Source organism: Lucilia sericata, unplaced genomic scaffold (genome assembly GCF_015586225.1).
Source record: "Lucilia sericata isolate MDLA Ls3-8-SP2 unplaced genomic scaffold, ASM1558622v1 Contig000462F_arrow, whole genome shotgun sequence".
In the NCBI taxonomy this organism is placed as follows: Eukaryota; Metazoa; Arthropoda; class Insecta; order Diptera; family Calliphoridae; genus Lucilia; species Lucilia sericata.
In genome coordinates this window covers 132,230-152,544 of record NW_023994477.1, presented here as the reverse complement: position 1 = coordinate 152,544, position 20,315 = coordinate 132,230, and the positions used below count along the sequence as shown (strand labels likewise).

The following is a 20,315-nucleotide window of genomic DNA, read 5'->3' as shown; positions in this document are numbered from 1 at the left end:
AAACATGAGAAAACATGTCGAAACAAAATGCTCTCCAGATAATTTTGGGGTACTCCCGCATTATATGATAGTTAGCTTGTAGCTAGTCTTTAAAAGTCAGTTGTTTACCAAATTTTGGAACATTTCTGCATTACATTGTTGTTCGTTTATAGTCAGTCTACTAAAGTTAACAAATAAAATCATAATAATAGAGAAACAAGAGAAAACATGTTGAAATACAATTAATTCTCTCCAGATAATTTTGAGGCACTTCTGCATTAAATTATAGTTAGCTTGTAGTTTGTATTTAAAAGTCGGTTCTTTACGTTGCCAAATAAAAAATTTCGGGACAGCTCTGCATTACATTGTAGTTAGCTTATAGTCAATCTGTAAAAGTAAACTAGAAGTGAATTTTTCTCGTAGTCGACTACAAAATTGCTGGCAGGGATCATTGCCATCACCCTTTAAAGCGCAAACAGTGAAGAGAAGAGTATTGTCGTTTGTCGAATAATAAGAAATATGTAACCGCAATAAACGAGTTTCTACAAAAATATGCAGACGAAAAAACAAAAAAAAAAAAAGACACAGCCGAATATAACACTCTTACTTGTTTAAAATGTTTTATATTGGAACATTTTTAAATTTTATTGATATTTTAAGACATTAACACTCTCTCTCTCTCAAGCTTTTAACCGTTGACCATTCAAAATAATTCAGCACCAGTGTTGCCACTTTGGTTATTATTAACCAAAATTGGTTATTATTAACCAAAATTGGTTATTTTTATTTTGCATGTGTACATGTGAATTATTTTTTCGTTTTGGTTATTTTTTGCAAACAATTGAACTAAATGCTGTTTGCTTTTATTCTAAAAATAAAATTAAAAAAACTTCTTTTATCTCTTGTTTTAAACCAACTATGTAAATATACATATCGTCCCTGTTTTGAATTTTGGTAATATGTGGAATTTTTTTACTATTCGAAATTTTTTTATTACTGCAATTTGTACATCTACTGGTTATACTTATGTGCACAAAGGTATTTTTCGATATCTTAGTTGGTTTAGGATTTAGCAAAAGTACCTATCCGTTTTCCACATATTAAATGAGTTGATTTAAATCATAACAACACCGTAATATTATTTTATTTACACTAGCCAATCTAATACTGTGAATAATGGAATGAATCACTTTTTGGGTCGATTCAAACTCGTAAGTCCTTCCGTTAATATTTCTATTGGAACTTTTTATGTAAAGAACTCGCGGTACTTATATGAAAAAACGAAGTTGGCTGCATTTCGCATTTCGATTTTTATGGAATTTGGTGAGAATAGTCTACGTCATATACCGGCGTATAGAGAGGCAGATAAAAAAAATCCACACTACACACTAGGGATGCCAATCCCGAAATCCCGATCCCGAAAATCCCGGGATTTTTCGGGATTGGCAAATCCCGAATCCCGGGATTTGGAAAATAAATCCCGGGATTTTTTCGGGATTAGAATATCCCGAAACCCGGGATTTTTCAAAATAAATCCCGGGATTTGTTTCAAAAACTGTTTTTATTTTCTTTTTTTGAGCCATAATTTTCATTAACTTGAAAATTACGATCTTATTTTATTTTCGACTCATGCAAAACTAAATTCCGCAGAGCTAATTTTATACATATTTAAACCTTTTATTTTTTAAAGTGGTACACATAGCACATATAAATTTATTTATTCACTTCGTTTTTATACCCTACACCACTTTAGTGGGGAGGGTATATTGGGTTTGTGCTGATTTTTGTTATGCACAATAATATTGGTCCTATACCCACCTTAAAGTATACCAATCGGCTCAGAATCATTTTCTGAGTCGATTAAGCTATGTCCGTCCGTCCGTCTGTCCGTCCGTTCGTCCGTCCGTGTAAACCTTGTAATCAAATTACAGCAATTTTGAAGATAATTCTATAAAATTTTGCATGATCTTCTATTGTACTAGAGACGGATCCTATTGAAAATGGGTAACATCGGTCCAATACTTGACCTAGCCCCCATACAACTGAACCCGCGAATAGGGCTTTTAAGTTCATAATTATGTTTAATATACTCGTATCTCGACAAAAAGCTGCAAAGCCAAGTTCTATACTAGCCTTCATGACCCTGATGTATTTTTTGATGATACGGCCTCATTTGACCCTAGCTCCTATACAAAGCCCCCTTCGAAATATGACTTAAATGTACACAATTTTATTCAACAAAAAATAGCTAAAGTATATCTGAGGCAAGGTACAATTCAACTTAGATGCTTTATTATGAACAATAAATCACATTTTATTTTATAACTGGTGTAGGGTATTATATGGTAGGTAGGTAGGCTTCGCCCAACTATAACTTCTTACTTGTTAACACATCGAAATGTTGGTCGTAGACCGACCCAAAAAGTATACACATTCTGTGTCTGTAAGCTAAAAACACGAGTTAGAAGACTCATTCCATTTGTGATGCAAATTTGGACCAAAATTGACACAAGAAAACCTAATTGGACCTCCTCTGAAAATCACATTGATGCTGATATTAATATCAATACATTACAATATTTTGATGGTGGGTATTTAATTTCGGCACAGTCGAATACAAACTTTATTTTTCAATACTAGAGGATTTTACATTTCTAACTTTCTACAAATCTGAGTGATACCGGTAAAGGTAAATTACCTTGTTCTGAATGCACATAAAATTTTAAATTAATACTACGAATATAATAACATGTTCCAAAACTAACATGTATTTTGTGTAAAGTTCCAAATATTTTTCAAAGAATAGGTTCTAAATTGATGTACGGATAATTGAATTGGTATCTGTTATAATTATTAGTTCACATGGAACAGTATGAGGTTTTAAAAAGTGCTTATGTCTAATTTCGGAACTTGATATTTATTTAGGAAGTAAGTATGTATTTAAAATGTTTCAGAAATTATGCAATTCTGAATGTTTTTATTTAAAAATTGGAATTAATTGGATTGTTTTAATTTAAATATATCTTCTGTCTGCTAAATTTCCACAAAATTAAACAATTTTCTTTACAAATATGATGATTTAAAGATTTTCATATATAAAATAAATAAATTCATGTAATCCCGAAATCCCGTAAAATCCCGAAATCCCGAAAAATCCCGGGATCCCGAAAAATCCCGGGATCCCGGGATATTTCGGGATCCCGGGATTTTTGCAATTTTCAAAATCCCGAATCCCGGGATTTGTAAAAGCCAGTCCCGTTTGGCATCCCTACTACACACAGACTATTGGCATTTTTTTAATGAAATTGCACTGAAAAAAATATTTGGTTATTTTTAATTTTGAAGATAAAATTGCATTACTGTAAAATGCGAATATTTATAAACAAAATGTAATCAATGTACATAAGAATGATAATTTCTTCACATAGAAACAACATTTCAATTTAAAATGTACAAAAAAAGTATGAAACAAGATGAACTTATTTACTTTCATTGTTATGCATTCTAGAAAATTATTTAGGGTGTACGTTGTTTTTGTAAATTATGCTCTTGTTTTTGCAAGTTGTTTTTGTTTTTTAAGTTGTGTTTGCAATTTCTTTAACAAAGCGACATCAGCAACTAAGTAAAATATTTGTATTTTTGATGGTCTTGTTTAGAAGTTCGTCTGCGATCGTGTTGTGTACTTGTAATTTGCCGAAAATCTTTGTTGTCAGAACAATACTAGCGCCGACGTCTGGTCTACGTACTTAGTAGATTATGTCCTCCAAATTAAATTAAAAATTTAAAGTATAATTGCAACTTCTATACCTATTTAAAATTTTGCATAAACAGATACTGTGCTAATTTGTCGAAATTCTAACATAAATGATTTAATAAGAATTAATAAAGTATTTTCTGATAATTGATGCAAGAATAGTATCACAATATCTTTAAAGTATTAATCAACTGATATTTTTAAGTAACACAGTTAAGGAAAATGAAATTGTATTATCTACAAAACTTGTAATAACATCTAAACTCGTACGACGAACAATAATCGCGATATATGCAAAGATTTGATACTCATCACCTTTGACTTCTACTATCTCACCATGACTTTTAGTTCTTTATTCACATTTTCTAGATGATGTTGTATACTAGTTTTGTCGGATAATTTGGATAGATTATGTTTACAAATATTGCTGAAGTTATGAATGTAATGCTAACATCCGCTACATGGTATTATAATTTGGTCAAATATACCCAAATTTCGAACGAAATCTAAAAATCTGTACATAAAATGGGTAGAATTTTTATACCCTCCACCACCATCAGTGGTGATAGAGGGTATATATAACTTTGTCATTCCGTGTGTAACACCAAGAAATATTTATCTGAGACCCAACAAAGTATATATATTCTGGGTCCTTATCAAATTCTGAGTCGATTTAGCTATGTCCGTCTGTCTGTGTAAAACACGCTCACGATAAAACGAAGCAATAGAGTTTAACCAAATTCACCCAAAATGTTCTTCATTTTCCTAAGTTGTTTGGTATTGGAAATGGGCACAACCGGTTCACACCGGGAAAAGTTATGAATCAAAATTTAAAACAATCTCGAAAAAAATAAGCATTTTTTACACATTCTGATGAAATTTTCTCGAAAACTATGCAAGATAATTCCATGAAAATCACCATACGTTCGTTTCTACACAAGAGCTTGATCCCTGCTGAAAATTTTCTGAATCGGTCCACAATTTCATATACCTTCCATACAAAAGTACATATTCCCGGAAAATGAGTTTTTTGTTAATAACTTCCGTCACAATGTCGATATCTTCACAAAATTTTACAAATTAAAATCTTATGTCAATAGAATTCATACAGAGGAAAAATTTTCTGGGTCGGTCAATAATTGGACATAGCTCCCATACAAGGTCCCCTCCCGAAAATCACTTAAACGCGCATAACTCATTACTTAATTAAGATATCCATATAAAATTTGGTAAAAGTATTACCAATATGCACAGAAATATTACTGTGAAAGTTTTTTCCGATCGGTCCATAATTGCTCATAGCTCCCATACAAGGTCCCCTCCCGAAAATCACTTAAACGCGCATAACTCATTACTAAATTAAGATATCCATATAAAATTTGGTACAAGTATCACTCATATGCACAGAACTATTGCTGAGAAATTTTTTTCCGATCAGTCCATAATTGGTCATAGCTCCCATACAAGGTCCCCTCCCGAAAATTACTTAAACGTGCATAACTCATTACTAAATTAAGATATCCATATACCATTTGGTACAAATATTACTCATATGCACAGAAATATTACTAAGACATTTTTTTCCGATCGGTCCATAATTGGTCGTAACTCCCATACAAGGTCCCCTCCCGAAAATCACTTAAACGCGCATAACTCATTACTTAAATAAGATATCCATATCAAATTTGGTACAAGTATTGCCCATATGCATAGAAATATTAGTGTGAAAGTTTTTTCCGATCGGTCCATAATTGGTCATAGCTCCCATACAGGGCCCGAAAATCACTTAAACGCCCATAATTCATTACTAAATTAATATATCCATATAAAATTTGGTACAAGTATTACCGAAATGCACAGAAATATTAATGTGAAAGTCTTTTTCGATCGGTCCATAATTGGTCATAGCTCCCATACAAGGTCCCCTCCCGAAAATCACTTAAACGCACATAACTCATTACAAAGTTAAGATATCCATATAAAATTTGACACAAGTATTGCTCTCATATACAGAAATATTACTCTGAAAGGTTTTTTTTGGATCGGTCCATAATTGGTCATAGCTCCCATACAAGCTCCCTCCCGAAAATCACTTAAACGCGCATAACTCACTACTAAATTAAGATATCCATATAAAATTTGGTATAAGTTTTGCTCATATGCACAGAAATATTACTGAGCAATTTTTTTCCGATCGGTCCATAACTGGTCATAGCTCCCATGCAAGGTACCCCCCCCCCCCCCCGAAAATCACTTAAACGCATACAACTCATTACTAAATTAAGATATCCATATAAAGTTTAGCAGAAGTATTGCGCATATACATCGGTCCATAATTTATCATAGATGCTATACAAGGTCCCTTTCAGAAAAACACTTAAAGGCACATAACTCATTTTACGATCGGTCCATGTTTGGTCATAGCTCTCATACTAGGTCCCCTTCAGAAAGAAAATGGCGTTTGTAATGTTCAATAAATCTTGGAATTGTAATAGATTTAAGTTGTTTAAATCTTGGGATTTTTCTATTTAAGACATGACAAAACTTATTTCTACAAATATTTGATCAATTAGAAAAGTATTAACATAAAAGTAGCTGGTGGAGGGTATTTAAGATTCGGCTCAGCCGAATATAGCACTCTAACTTGTTTAATTTAAAATTGTTTTCCAAAAAGTCAAATGTGGAGTATTTTTGAATTGCGCTAAAACGCGTTAAAAACACAGTTATTATACCCTCCACCACCATCAGTGGTGATAGAGGGTATATATAAGTTTGTCATTCCGTGTGTAACACCAAAAAATATTCATCTTAGACCCAACAAAGTATATATATTCTGGATCCTTATGAAATCTGAGTCGATTTAGCTATGTCCGTCTGTCTGTCTGTCTGGTTAAAACACGCACACGCTAAAACTAAGCAAATGACATCAACCAAATTCACTGAGAGTATTCATTGTTTTCCTAAGCAGTTTGGTATTGAAAATCAGCAAAATCGGTTCACAACGTAAAAAGTTATGAGTAAAAATTTCAGACTACCTCAAAAAAATTAAGTTTTTTTCCCCAATTCTTGAGTAGTTTTCTCAGAAACTACCAAAGATAATTCGACAAATTTTGTCACAGATTATTTTGTCCATCTATAGATTAATTATGTTTAAAATTGTAACAATCGATCCCAAATTTCCCATAGCCCCCATACAAAGGTACATATTGCCGGAAATTAATTTATCGTTAATAACTTCCTCAAATATATCGGTATCAACACAAAATTTTGTACATATTGACTTTATATGAACAGGAATTAAAACTACCGACTTAGATCTGTATCGGTCCACAATTGGTCATAGCTCCCATATAAGGTCCACTTTCGAAAATCACTTAAATGGACATATTTTATTGAAAAATAAAGCTATCGGGATAAAATTCGACATGAATATGTTTTGTATATACATAAATCATTCTACGGAAGTTTTTTCCGGATCGGTCCATAATTGGTCATAGCTCCCATATAAGGTTCACATCCGAAAATCACTTAAACTAGCATAATTCATAGATAAATAAAGCTATCTGGATAAAATTCGACATGAATGTGTTTTGTGTGTATATGAATTACTCTACGAAATTTGTTCCGGATCGGTCCATAATCGGTCATAGCTCCCATATAAGGTCCACATCCGAAAATCACTCAAATGCGCATAATTCATTGATTAATAAAGCTATCAGGGTAGAACCCGAGGTGAATATGTTCTGTATATAGATATAAATCATTCAGTGAAATTTTTTCCGGATCAGTTCACAATTGGTACTAGCTCCCATATAATTTCCACATCCTAAAATCGCTTAAACAAGCTTAATTCATTGATAAATAAAGCTATCGGGATAAAATTCGATATGAATATGTTTTGTGTATAAATATTAATTATTTTACGAATTTTTTTTTTCGGATCGGTCCATAATTGGTCATAGCTCACATATAAGGTCCACATCTGAAAATCACTTAAATGCGCATAATTCATTGATAAATGAAGCTATCAGGGTAAAACTCGACGTGAATTTGTTTTGTATATGTAAATCATTCGTGAAAAATTTCCACATCGGTCCATAATTGGTTACATTCCATATAAGGAATTTTTTCAGCATCGGTCCATAACTAGCTCCCATATAAGGTTCACTTCTGAAAACCACATAATACCACATAATTTATTATTAAACTCGGCATGAGTATTTTCTGTGTATAGATAAATCATTTTGAATTTTTTTTTTTTCGAATTGGTACATTATTGGTCATAGTTCCCATATAAGTTATTGGCAGGATCGGAACATAATAGGTCGAAGAATAATCGGTCGATATCTGAAAATCACTTAATACAAATGTTTCTTGTCCTAATCAAAATTAGTTACATACATACGTGCATAAATAAGTTACAAAATGATAAATAGTATCTTAATTACGGAAACAAAACATGTGCCGGGTTTTACAGTTCTCCATAAGGAAAATAAAGTACTTAAGTACTTAGTATGTACTTTAATACTTAAGTAAAATTTATTTCTTTAGTATAAACTATAAATTCGGCCCTATAACATATTTATTTTGGGTTTTAATAAAAAGTAGTTTGCAGGTGGAGGGTATTTAAGATTCGGCAGTGCCGAATATAGCAATCTAACTTGTTTTTTAAAATAAATATTAATTACTTTTGTTAACGAATCCGCGAAGGGACATATATTTATTGTTGAAAACACGATAGAGTCGAAAAGAAACAAAATAGAAAACTGAAATATTTTGCCAAAATATTTTTAGTAGACCCAGTTTGCTTGGTATTGAAAATGCGAAATATCGGTCAACGATTTCACCTAGCCCCCATATTATGCCATATTCAAAAAATTACTATATTGCTTAAAAAAGCACGTATAACGATGAAATTCAATATAAAAAAGTGTTATTGGAAATGTATTTGACAAAGTTTATGAGGATCTGTATATAATTGACTCTATCCCTCATAAAAAGTCTCCTCAGAAGTATTGCGCATATACATCGGTCCATAATTTATCATAGATGCTATACAAGGTCCCTTTCAGAAAAACACTTAAAGGCACATAACTCATTTTACGATCGGTCCATGTTTGGTCATAGCTCTCATACTAGGTCCCCTTCAGAAAGAAAATGGCGTTTGTAATGTTCAATAAATCTTGGAATTGTAATAGATTTAAGTTGTTTAAATCTTGGGATTTTTCTATTTAAGACATGACAAAACTTATTTCTACAAATATTTGATCAATTAGAAAAGTATTAACATAAAAGTAGCTGGTGGAGGGTATTTAAGATTCGGCTCAGCCGAATATAGCACTCTAACTTGTTTAATTTAAAATTGTTTTCCAAAAAGTCAAATGTGGAGTATTTTTGAATTGCGCTAAAACGCGTTAAAAACACAGTTATTATACCCTCCACCACCATCAGTGGTGATAGAGGGTATATATAAGTTTGTCATTCCGTGTGTAACACCAAAAAATATTCATCTTAGACCCAACAAAGTATATATATTCTGGATCCTTATGAAATCTGAGTCGATTTAGCTATGTCCGTCTGTCTGTCTGTCTGGTTAAAACACGCACACGCTAAAACTAAGCAAATGACATCAACCAAATTCACTGAGAGTATTCATTGTTTTCCTAAGCAGTTTGGTATTGAAAATCAGCAAAATCGGTTCACAACGTAAAAAGTTATGAGTAAAAATTTCAGACTACCTCAAAAAAATTAAGCTTTTTCCCCAATTCTTGAGTAGTTTTCTCAGAAACTACCAAAGATAATTTTGTCACAGATTATTTTGTCCATCTATAGATTAATTATGTTTAAAATTGTAACAATCGATCCCAAATTTCCCATAGCCCCCATACAAAGGTACATATTGCCGGAAATTAATTTATCGTTAATAACTTCCTCAAATATATCGGTATCAACACAAAATTTTGTACATATTGACTTTATATGAACAGGAATTAAAACTACCGACTTAGATCTGTATCGGTCCACAATTGGTCATAGCTCCCATATAAGGTCCACTTTCGAAAATCACTTAAATGGACATATTTTATTGAAAAATAAAGCTATCGGGATAAAATTCGACATGAATATGTTTTGTATATACATAAATCATTCTACGGAAGTTTTTTCCGGATCGGTCCATAATTGGTCATAGCTCCCATATAAGGTTCACATCCGAAAATCACTTAAACTAGCATAATTCATAGATAAATAAAGCTATCTGGATAAAATTCGACATGAATGTGTTTTGTGTGTATATGAATTACTCTACGAAATTTGTTCCGGATCGGTCCATAATCGGTCATAGCTCCCATATAAGGTCCACATCCGAAAATCACTCAAATGCGCATAATTCATTGATTAATAAAGCTATCAGGGTAGAACCCGAGGTGAATATGTTCTGTATATAGATATAAATCATTCAGTGAAATTTTTTCCGGATCAGTTCACAATTGGTACTAGCTCCCATATAATTTCCACATCCTAAAATCGCTTAAACAAGCTTAATTCATTGATAAATAAAGCTATCGGGATAAAATTCGATATGAATATGTTTTGTGTATAAATATTAATTATTTTACGAATTTTTTTTTTCGGATCGGTCCATAATTGGTCATAGCTCACATATAAGGTCCACATCTGAAAATCACTTAAATGCGCATAATTCATTGATAAATGAAGCTATCAGGGTAAAACTCGACGTGAATTTGTTTTGTATATGTAAATCATTCGTGAAAAATTTCCACATCGGTCCATAATTGGTTACATTCCATATAAGGAATTTTTTCAGCATCGGTCCATAACTAGCTCCCATATAAGGTTCACTTCTGAAAACCACATAATACCACATAATTTATTATTAAACTCGGCATGAGTATTTTCTGTGTATAGATAAATCATTTTGAATTTTTTTTTTTTCGAATTGGTACATTATTGGTCATAGTTCCCATATAAGTTATTGGCAGGATCGGAACATAATAGGTCGAAGAATAATCGGTCGATATCTGAAAATCACTTAATACAAATGTTTCTTGTCCTAATCAAAATTAGTTACATACATACGTGCATAAATAAGTTACAAAATGATAAATAGTATCTTAATTACGGAAACAAAACATGTGCCGGGTTTTACAGTTCTCCATAAGGAAAATAAAGTACTTAAGTACTTAGTATGTACTTTAATACTTAAGTAAAATTTATTTCTTTAGTATAAACTATAAATTCGGCCCTATAACATATTTATTTTGGGTTTTAATAAAAAGTAGTTTGCAGGTGGAGGGTATTTAAGATTCGGCAGTGCCGAATATAGCAATCTAACTTGTTTTTTAAAATAAATATTAATTACTTTTGTTAACGAATCCGCGAAGGGACATATATTTATTGTTGAAAACACGATAGAGTCGAAAAGAAACAAAATAGAAAACTGAAATATTTTGCCAAAATATTTTTAGTAGACCCAGTTTGCTTGGTATTGAAAATGCGAAATATCGGTCAACGATTTCACCTAGCCCCCATATTATGCCATATTCAAAAAATTACTATATTGCTTAAAAAAGCACGTATAACGATGAAATTCAATATAAAAAAGTGTTATTGGAAATGTATTTGACAAAGTTTATGAGGATCTGTATATAATTGACTCTATCCCTCATAAAAAGTCTCCTCAGAACATGACTTTAAAGCTCATAATGTACTGCAATATAGCGACAAAATTCAACATAATCAAGTTTTAAAGGAACTAAAATATCTCTGTCAGATTTTATGAGAATTGGTCCATAATTGACCATACGTCTCATATAAGATCCCCTACAGAAAATTACTTTAAAGCTCATAACTGTCTTCATAATACCAGTTTAGCGACGAAATTTAACATAGTTACAAGTTCCACTTCAGAAAATGAATTTGTTATTTTAATGTCCAAATGAAAACATGCCATATTCAAAAAATTACTATATTGCTTAAAAAAGCACGTATAGCGATGAAATTCAATATAAAAAAGTTTTATTGGAAATGTATTTGACAAAGTTTATGAGGTTCGCTATATAATTGACTCTATCCCTCATAAAAAGTCTCCTCAGAACATGACTTTAAAGCTCATAATGTACTGCAATATAGCAACAAAATTCAACATAATCAAGTTTTAAAGGAACTAAAATATCTCTGTCAGATTTTATGAGAATTGGTCCATAATTGACCATACGTCTCATATAAGATCCCCTACAGTAAATTACTTTAACGCTCATAACTGTCTTCATAATACCAGTTTAGCGACGAAATTTAACATAGTTACAAGTTCCACTTCAGAAAATGAATTTGTTATTTTAATGTCCAAATGAAAACATGAAACAAATAAAAATAATTTTGTTTACTTTTTTCTTAATTTAGTTATTTTTTATTCGAATTTTGGTTAGGAAAAACATTTTGTTGTGGAAACACTGTTCAGCACTAAAGCGTTAGCGTTAATGTAATTTTATAAAGGGGGCTTATATGCAGGGTAGGGTGAATTACCGCTACATTCCGCATGAAATTCGGTGGCAAGATTAACGTTCGAATAAAAGTTTCTTATGTGGAATTTCATAACCGTATTTCACAACTCGCATTTTTAAGCCACCAATGATCGTTTAAGTAATTTTCTGGAGGGGACCTTATATGGGGGTAGGGTCAATTATGGACCGATCCACGTACAATTTGTTGGAGAGATTTTGGCTAGCGAGGAACTTACTTTGTTGCGGGTGGGACGGACCCAAATGAGAATGTCTGGCACTTTTTGTTTGTTGTGTGTATTTCTGATTTGTCCTATGTTTGATTTTTTATGTTGATTTTCTGTAGGTTTTGTTTTGTCAAATTTTGGTGGTTGTTATAATTGTTTTGATCTTTTTTGTTTGCTTTTGTTTATGTTTTGTACGTACCCTGCCAGCAATTTTGTAGTCGACTACGAGAAAAATTCACTTCTAGTTTACTTTTACAGACTGACTATAAGCTAACTACAATGTAATGCAGAGCTGTCCCGAAATTTTGTATTTGGCAACGTAAAGAACCGACTTTTAAATACTAACTACAAGCTAACTATAATTTAATGCAGAAGTGCCTCAAAATTATCTGGAGAGAATTAATTGTATTTCAACATGTTTTCTCTTGTTTCTCTATTATTATGATTTTATTTGTTAACTTTAGTAGACTGACTATAAACGAACAACAATGTAATGCAGAAATGTTCCAAAATTTGGTAAACAACTGACTTTTAAAGACTAGCTACAAGCTAACTATCATATAATGCGGGAGTACCCCAAAATTATCTGGAGAGCATTTTGTTTCGACATGTTTTCTCATGTTTCTTTATTATTTGGAATTTTGTTTTTCATTTCTGTCATTTTCTTGTATACGTTGTGAAATTAGAGTCAGTAAATTGGAAAAATTAATTATAAAAGGTTAAATATTTCAAAACTCGGTCCCTAAATTCTGCTGATTAATACTGTAAATATAATACATTAACAGTTAACATTACACATAACATTTTAAAATTTATTTTAGATTTGGTTCAATGGGAATCATGGAAATAATGAACAAATCATTCATAATTTTATGAATACCGGTGTTATTATTAGTTCCCCTGCAGAAAACTAATGTCTATTAATTTTTACGAACTAATATCATAACTTGTATTAAAGCGAAATGTTATTTTAAATATATTTAATTAAAATGTAATTAATTAATACAGTAGGGAATACAAAAGAAAACTATTACTTGACTTTTCTGCAAATAACTTTAAGTTAGTTAATAAAGAGTTAACTTTAAGCTAATTTTTTAGTAACTAACTTTAAGCTAGTTGAAAAGTCATGCAGAGTCGGACAATTGACTACTGCGTAGGACATCGCCATGTTAAAATAGTCAGTTGGCTCCATTAAAAATAATCCAAGAATCAACCATAACTAGTCGATGAAAAAGTCGGCTTTTAATGCATTTAAAGTTAGTTGAGTTGCTGGCAGGGTAAAATTTGGGATGTTTTTTGTAGATAGCTGAAAATTATAAAATAATTAATCAAAATATATAAATACACTCTATTATATACTTACCTTTATGTATGTAATCTTAATTGTCCTTGTGATGTAGTTAAATTGCAATTTTATTGCTAAAACAAAATAAATATTTAATTTTCTGTATGTGACATGTGCATTATTTTATGTAAATGTATGGGTACCAGCTGTTCGGTGTAGAAACGCCTCTAGTATAATGTAGTAACGCGGCGAAAATTATAGACAACAGGGTTGCATTTTCATTGATAAATTGATGTAAAAAATGAAATGCAATAATAGAAGAACAATGGCGCGAAGAATTTATATAAAGATGAAACGGTTAGAGGGGAAAATTATCTTAGATTTTCTTTTGGGGAGAACATTGGCAACAGCGATTTTCCAATACATAACGGTAGAGGCGCGAAAATGATAAATAATATACATATATTTTTGAAGATGGAAACTTGTTTGCTAATGTCATAATTGAAACAACTGTCATAAGCAAATGACATAAACTCATATCCAGTGCAATAACAGTTTTCTTTTTAAATTAAAAAGAAAGAAAATAAATCTGTGTGGTGAATCATTATTAAATTTTTTGAATATTCATGGCAACGTAAGTTATAATTGAAATGCTAGTTTTGTTTTGTGTTTCTAATTAGATTTTTTTAAATGTCATAACTGGCTATCGACTGGATTATTCGGCTGTGAGAATACCATTAAATCCACACAGCAAGTGATAGCCAGGTAACCATTTTATGTATTTTTTTATTTCCCGTATACAAAATATATTCGGTGATACAAAGAAAATAGATTTTTGTGAATCTAGTGGGCCATAAATATAATAGAGATTTGATGATTTTGTTAGGAGCGAGACAAATTTGAATCCTTTAAGGAGAGGCTTGTTCGGCACCTGATAACAATAATGCTTAAAATGATAAAGAAACGAGGGAAATTTGTACTTATGTTTGTTTGTATGTCCATTTTCGTTAGTTATAAGTTAATAGTCTAGAAATTAAGTATATTTATTTTGTTTTTGCAATAAATAATGATGATTTGACCTTAATTATGATTTGAATATTAATTAGTTTGGTACAGGTAATGATGGAGGGGTAAGTGGAGAAGAGGTCAAGGAGTATTGGGTCGTAAGCTCAAAATGGATGCGGATGCAGCTACGACAAGGTCGGGAGGGCAGACGAGACGAACAGCTGTCTCGGAATCTCTTCGTGTGGTAGATTTGTTAGTGTAGTTTCAGTATTGATGTAGTGTTTTTGTATCTCCTTTGTTTAGTATTCGGTTCTGTGTCTGGTGAGTAGGGTTGGAACCACCTGAGATCCATAACATGTCGGAAAACTCGTCAGGAATCACGTTCCGTAACAACTTGTGTCAAATTTTATCGCTATACTCGTATTTTTTCACCAGTAATGAACGTTAAAGTCATTTTCTGAAGGGGACCTTATATGGTCAATTATAGACCAATCCTCACTAAATTTGGTAGAGAGATTTTGGGATTTTCGCATAAAACTTATGTGTGTCAGATTTTGTCACTATATTCATATTTCTAAGCCAGTATTGAGCGTTACACTAATTTTCAGAGGGGGACCTTATATGGGGGTTAGGGTCATTTATGGGCCGATCCTAAAAACAGTTGGTAGACAGGTTTTGGTTCGTAAAAAACTTATTTATCCCGAACTTCATCGCTATACTCGAATGGTTATAAAGTAATGAGTGTTAAAGTAATTTTCTGAAGAGGAGCTTATATGGGGATTGGGGTCAATTATGGACCGATCCTCAAAAAATTTGGTAGAAAGATTTTGGCTCATATGAAACTTATTTATGTCGAATTTCATCGCTATACTCGAATGTTTTGGCCAGTAATGAGTGTTAAAGTCATTTTCTGAAGGGGGCTTTATGTGGGGGGTAGGGTCAATTATGAACCGATCCACATTAAAATTGGTAGAGAGATTTTGGTTCTCAGGGAATTTATTTGTGTCAAATTTGATTGCAATATTCGTATTTTTTAGCCAGTACTGAGCGTTAAAGTAATTTTCTGAAGGGGACATTGTATGGGCGGTAGGGCCAATTATGGAGCGGTCCTCACTAAATTTGGTAACGAATTTTTGGCATTTTCGCATGAAACTTATGTCAACGAGTCTTTCAAAAGCTTACAAACAAAATTGGACTCTTCCGACTTTCGTAATAAATTAGTTAGTGGACGTGATATATTAGAATAATTCTCAACGAATTTTCTAAAGAATCCGGTGAGACCCAAAAATCTCCGGACCTCAGTGACGTTCGTTGGGGGTTTAAAATTTTTGATGGCGCTTACCTTATTGTCACCGGGAGCAATCATATTTTCACCTATTTTGTTCCCAAGGTACGAAATTTCCTCGGCAAGAAAATTGCATTTGTCTATAAGGTCCAAACGCTTGATACCCTCTTTACCATCTTTGCTGACATCGTCGAGATACTTAAAACTTCGCCCGGTTCCATTAATCGCGCCACATGATTCATTATCGCTTGAAAACGGCGGGGGCATTTACCAAGCCAAAAGGCATTCTTTGAGTCCTCGGAGATATCGATTTGGTGATAACCCATGCGGAGATCAAAAGTGTAAAAGAATTTGTTACCATTGAGTAAAGCAACTGCTCATCAATTATAGGCATCGGATAAGGTTTTTTTACGGTTACTTTATTCAATCGCCTATAGTCCACGCATAAACGATGTTCTCCGTTTTTCTTTTCAGCAAGTACGACTCCAGATGCGTATTCTGAATCTGATTCACGAATAATATCGTCTTCAAAAAATTCGTTAATAATCTCGTTCACAATTGGTCGCTTAGAGAAGGCAATTCGATATGGTCGGATGCATACGTGTACGTTGGATGTGACGTTAATATCCACTAAGTTATACTTACCCAACTCTGAAATATCCCTAGCAAAGCTTGCACGATGATTTTCCAAAACAGCTTGTAGTTGTTGGCTTTCGGTTGATGTCATGTTGTCCCCAGAATGTATCACGTTAACATCCTGAATCGAACATTTTTCACCGTCGATTATGGTACGTCTACCTTTGTGGCATAAAACATCACGACCAAGGAGTATATTCTCGGCGATAAAATCATCCTCCACAACCAACATTTCGGTTTCAAACTTATTACCATAAATTTCGAAATTATTCAAAATTATGAAAATAAATAAAATGAAATATATTTTTGTGATTTCACATACATATCTTGACCATAGCATATATCGTCATTGCTCCGACAAAAACAGTCATTTTCTATTTTTTTATACCCTCCACCACCATCAGTGGTGATAGAGGATATATATAAGTTTGTCGTTCCGTGTGTAACACCAAGAAATATTCATCTAAGACCCAACAAAGTATATATATTCTGGGTCCTTATGAAATTCTGAGTCGATTTAGCTATGTCCGTTTGTCTGTCTGTGTAAAACACACTCACGTTAGAACTAAGCAAAGGAAATCAACCAAATTCACCAAAAATATTTACTATTATCCTAAGCAGTTTGGTATTGAAAATCAGCAAAATCGGTTCACAACGTAAAAAGTTATGAGTAAAAATTTCAGACTACCTCGAAATAAATTACGTTTTTTCATAATTCTTTTGAAGTTTTTTCGATGAATTTTGTCACACATTATTTTTTCACGGCAGTGATCAATTATGTTGAAAATCTTTAGAATCGATTTAATATTTCCCATAGCCCCCATAGAAAGGTATATATTCAGGGAAATTAGTTTATCGTTAATAACTCCCTCAAATATATCGGTATCAACACAAAATTGTGTACATGCAAATATAATATGAACAGAAATCATACTGTCAACGTAGATCTCAGTCATATAAGGCCCACTTCCGAAAATCATTTAAAAGCTCATATTTCATTGTCATATAAAGATATATTGATGAAATTCGACACAAATATGTTTAGTCTAAATATAAATCACTCCACGAAATTTTTTCCGGATAGGTCCATAATTGGTCATAGCTCCCATATAAAGACCCCTTCCTAAAATCATTTAAACGCATATATTTCATTGAATTATAAAGCTATCGGGATAAAATTCGACACAAATATGTTTTGTATACATGCAAATCATTTAAAAAATTTTTTTACGGATCGGTCCATTATTGGTCATAGCCCTCATATAACCTCACTTCCGAAAATCACTTAAAAATACATATTTCATTGTCAAATAAAGCTATTGTGATAAAATTCGACATAAATATATTTCGTATAAATATGAATTATTCTACAAATTTTTTTCCGGATAGGCCCATAATTGGTCATAGCTCCCATATAAGGTCCACTTCCGAAAATCACTTAAACACATATATTTCATTGAATTCTAAAGCTATTAGGATAAAATTCGACAAAAATACGTTTTGTGTACATTCAAATCATTTCACCAAATTTTTTACGGATCGGTCCATTATTGGTCATAGCTACCATATAAGGCCCATTTCCGAAAATCACTTACAAATACATATTTCATTGTGAAATAAAGCTATCGTGATAAAATTCGACATAAATATGTTTTGTCTTTATATGAGTCACTCTACGAAATTTTTTCCGCATAGGCTCATAATTTGTCATAGCTCCCATATAAGGTCCACTTCCGAAAATCACTTAAACGAATATATTTCATAAAATTCTAAAGCTATAAGGATAAAATTGTACTTCAATATGTTTTGTGTATATATAAATCATTCTATCACTTTTTCCCCGGATCGGTTCATTATTGGTCATAGCTCCTATATAAGTCCCACTTCCGAAAATTACTTAAATGCACATATTTCATTAATTAATAAATCTATTGTAGTAAAATTCGACTTGATTTTTTTTTGGCATATAAATCATTATACGAAATTGTTTCCTTATCGGTTGATAATTGGTCACAACTCCCATATAAGGACCATTTACGAAAATTACTCAAATGAACATTAACAATCAAAGTTATCGGGATAAAATTCGACATAAATGTGTATTTTGTATATATAAATCATTCTACGGATTTTTTCTTCTAGATCGGTCCATAGGTTGTCTTAGCTCCCATATAAGGTAAGGAAAATCACTTAATACCACTTAATTCGTAATTAAATGATTATATCCGGATAAAATTCAAAATGAGTATGTTCTGTGTACAGATAAATCATTATATTAAAATGTTTTCAAACTGGCCTATTAATATACATTTTTCTCGACCTAATTAAAATTAGTTTGACATATGCATAAATGTTAGTACCCTCAATAAGGAAACAAAAATGTTGCCAAGTTATCTAAAAATTAGATAGTTAAATGGGTTTCAATAAAAAGTAGTTGCTGGTGAAGGTATTTAAGATTCGGCATAGCCAAATATAGCACTCTAACTTGTTTATTTCACTATTTAATGCCTTATTAGTTATACATCCACCCACCAAATCCTGTAATAATATCTTTATTTGTTTAGAAATTATCATAGTATTTGATCATATAGTTTTTTAAACAAAATCAGATATATGTAATACAAAATTCAACTTTAAAAATATTTTGCTCCAAAATGCATTTTATTATATATTTAAAAAAATGGCGAATCTATATTTACAATACTTAGGTTCTCACGAAACCTTTAACTTCAAATGTAAAACAGCTTTTTGCTTTCCTAAAAACCTAACAAAAAACACATAACCGTTTTTGTCGGAGCAACGACAAAAGATTCAGTATAGCCAAATTTAGCACTATTGTTTCTTTTTAACAATCTTTAATTTATTTTTTGTTATTTTTCAGATGATGGCTGGACGGATACAACACCCTAGAAAAAAAAGAGAAAAGCACTCAGGGAATAATTATAAAACCTGTTACCTATCCCACCTTATTGTTTCAATATTTTGAATGTAGTTAATATTTTGTTATTTGTAAATATAATAGGTTACAACAAATACAATATCTTTCTGAAATTAGAATACAAAAATACATGTTCATATATTATATACACATCTTTGTATTGTATTATAAATGGTACTTCAAGAATTTATAACATTTTCACGCAACTTTTTATGTTACAAATATTATATAGTTTTGTGTATTTTTTATAACAAAAATGCTCAATAGAAAAATATAAATATTTTTATTTTAAACATATTTTGAGAATTCATTACTATTATTATACCCACCATCAAAAAATATGGGGGGTATATTGATTTTGTTATTCCGCTTGTAACACATCGAAATATTGGTCATAGACCCATAAAAGTATATATATTTCGGCTCCTTATTAAGTTCTAAGACGACCTAGCCATATCCGTCCGTCTGTACGTCTGTCTGTTGAAATCACGATAGAGACCACACGAGAGGAGCTAGACGGTTGAAATTTTGCATAAATATTCTCTATTGTTAAGGTTTGTTTGGTATTGAAAATGGGCAATATCGGTCCACTTTTTCGGATTGCCCCCATACAAGTGGGCCTCCAAAAAACAGCTTTAACGGGCATAACTGCTTTAGAAGTACAAGTATAGCGATGAAATTCGACAT

At 31.8% G+C, this 20,315-nt stretch overlaps 1 protein-coding gene across 1 annotated transcript in view; it reads left to right on the top strand.

Annotated features, from left to right (window-relative positions):
* The window catches only part of LOC119605186 (DNA mismatch repair protein Msh3-like), an 80,602-nt gene extending 60,913 nt beyond the window's left edge, over positions 1 to 19,689 (top strand). The window contains exon 2 of the mRNA XM_037958144.1: positions 19,572 to 19,689. Coding sequence (XP_037814072.1) covers positions 19,572 to 19,600 — 29 coding nt within the window. The 3' untranslated portion in view covers positions 19,601 to 19,689. The remainder of the gene's footprint in view (positions 1 to 19,571) is intronic.
* The last annotated feature ends 626 nt before the right edge of the window (positions 19,690 to 20,315 follow it).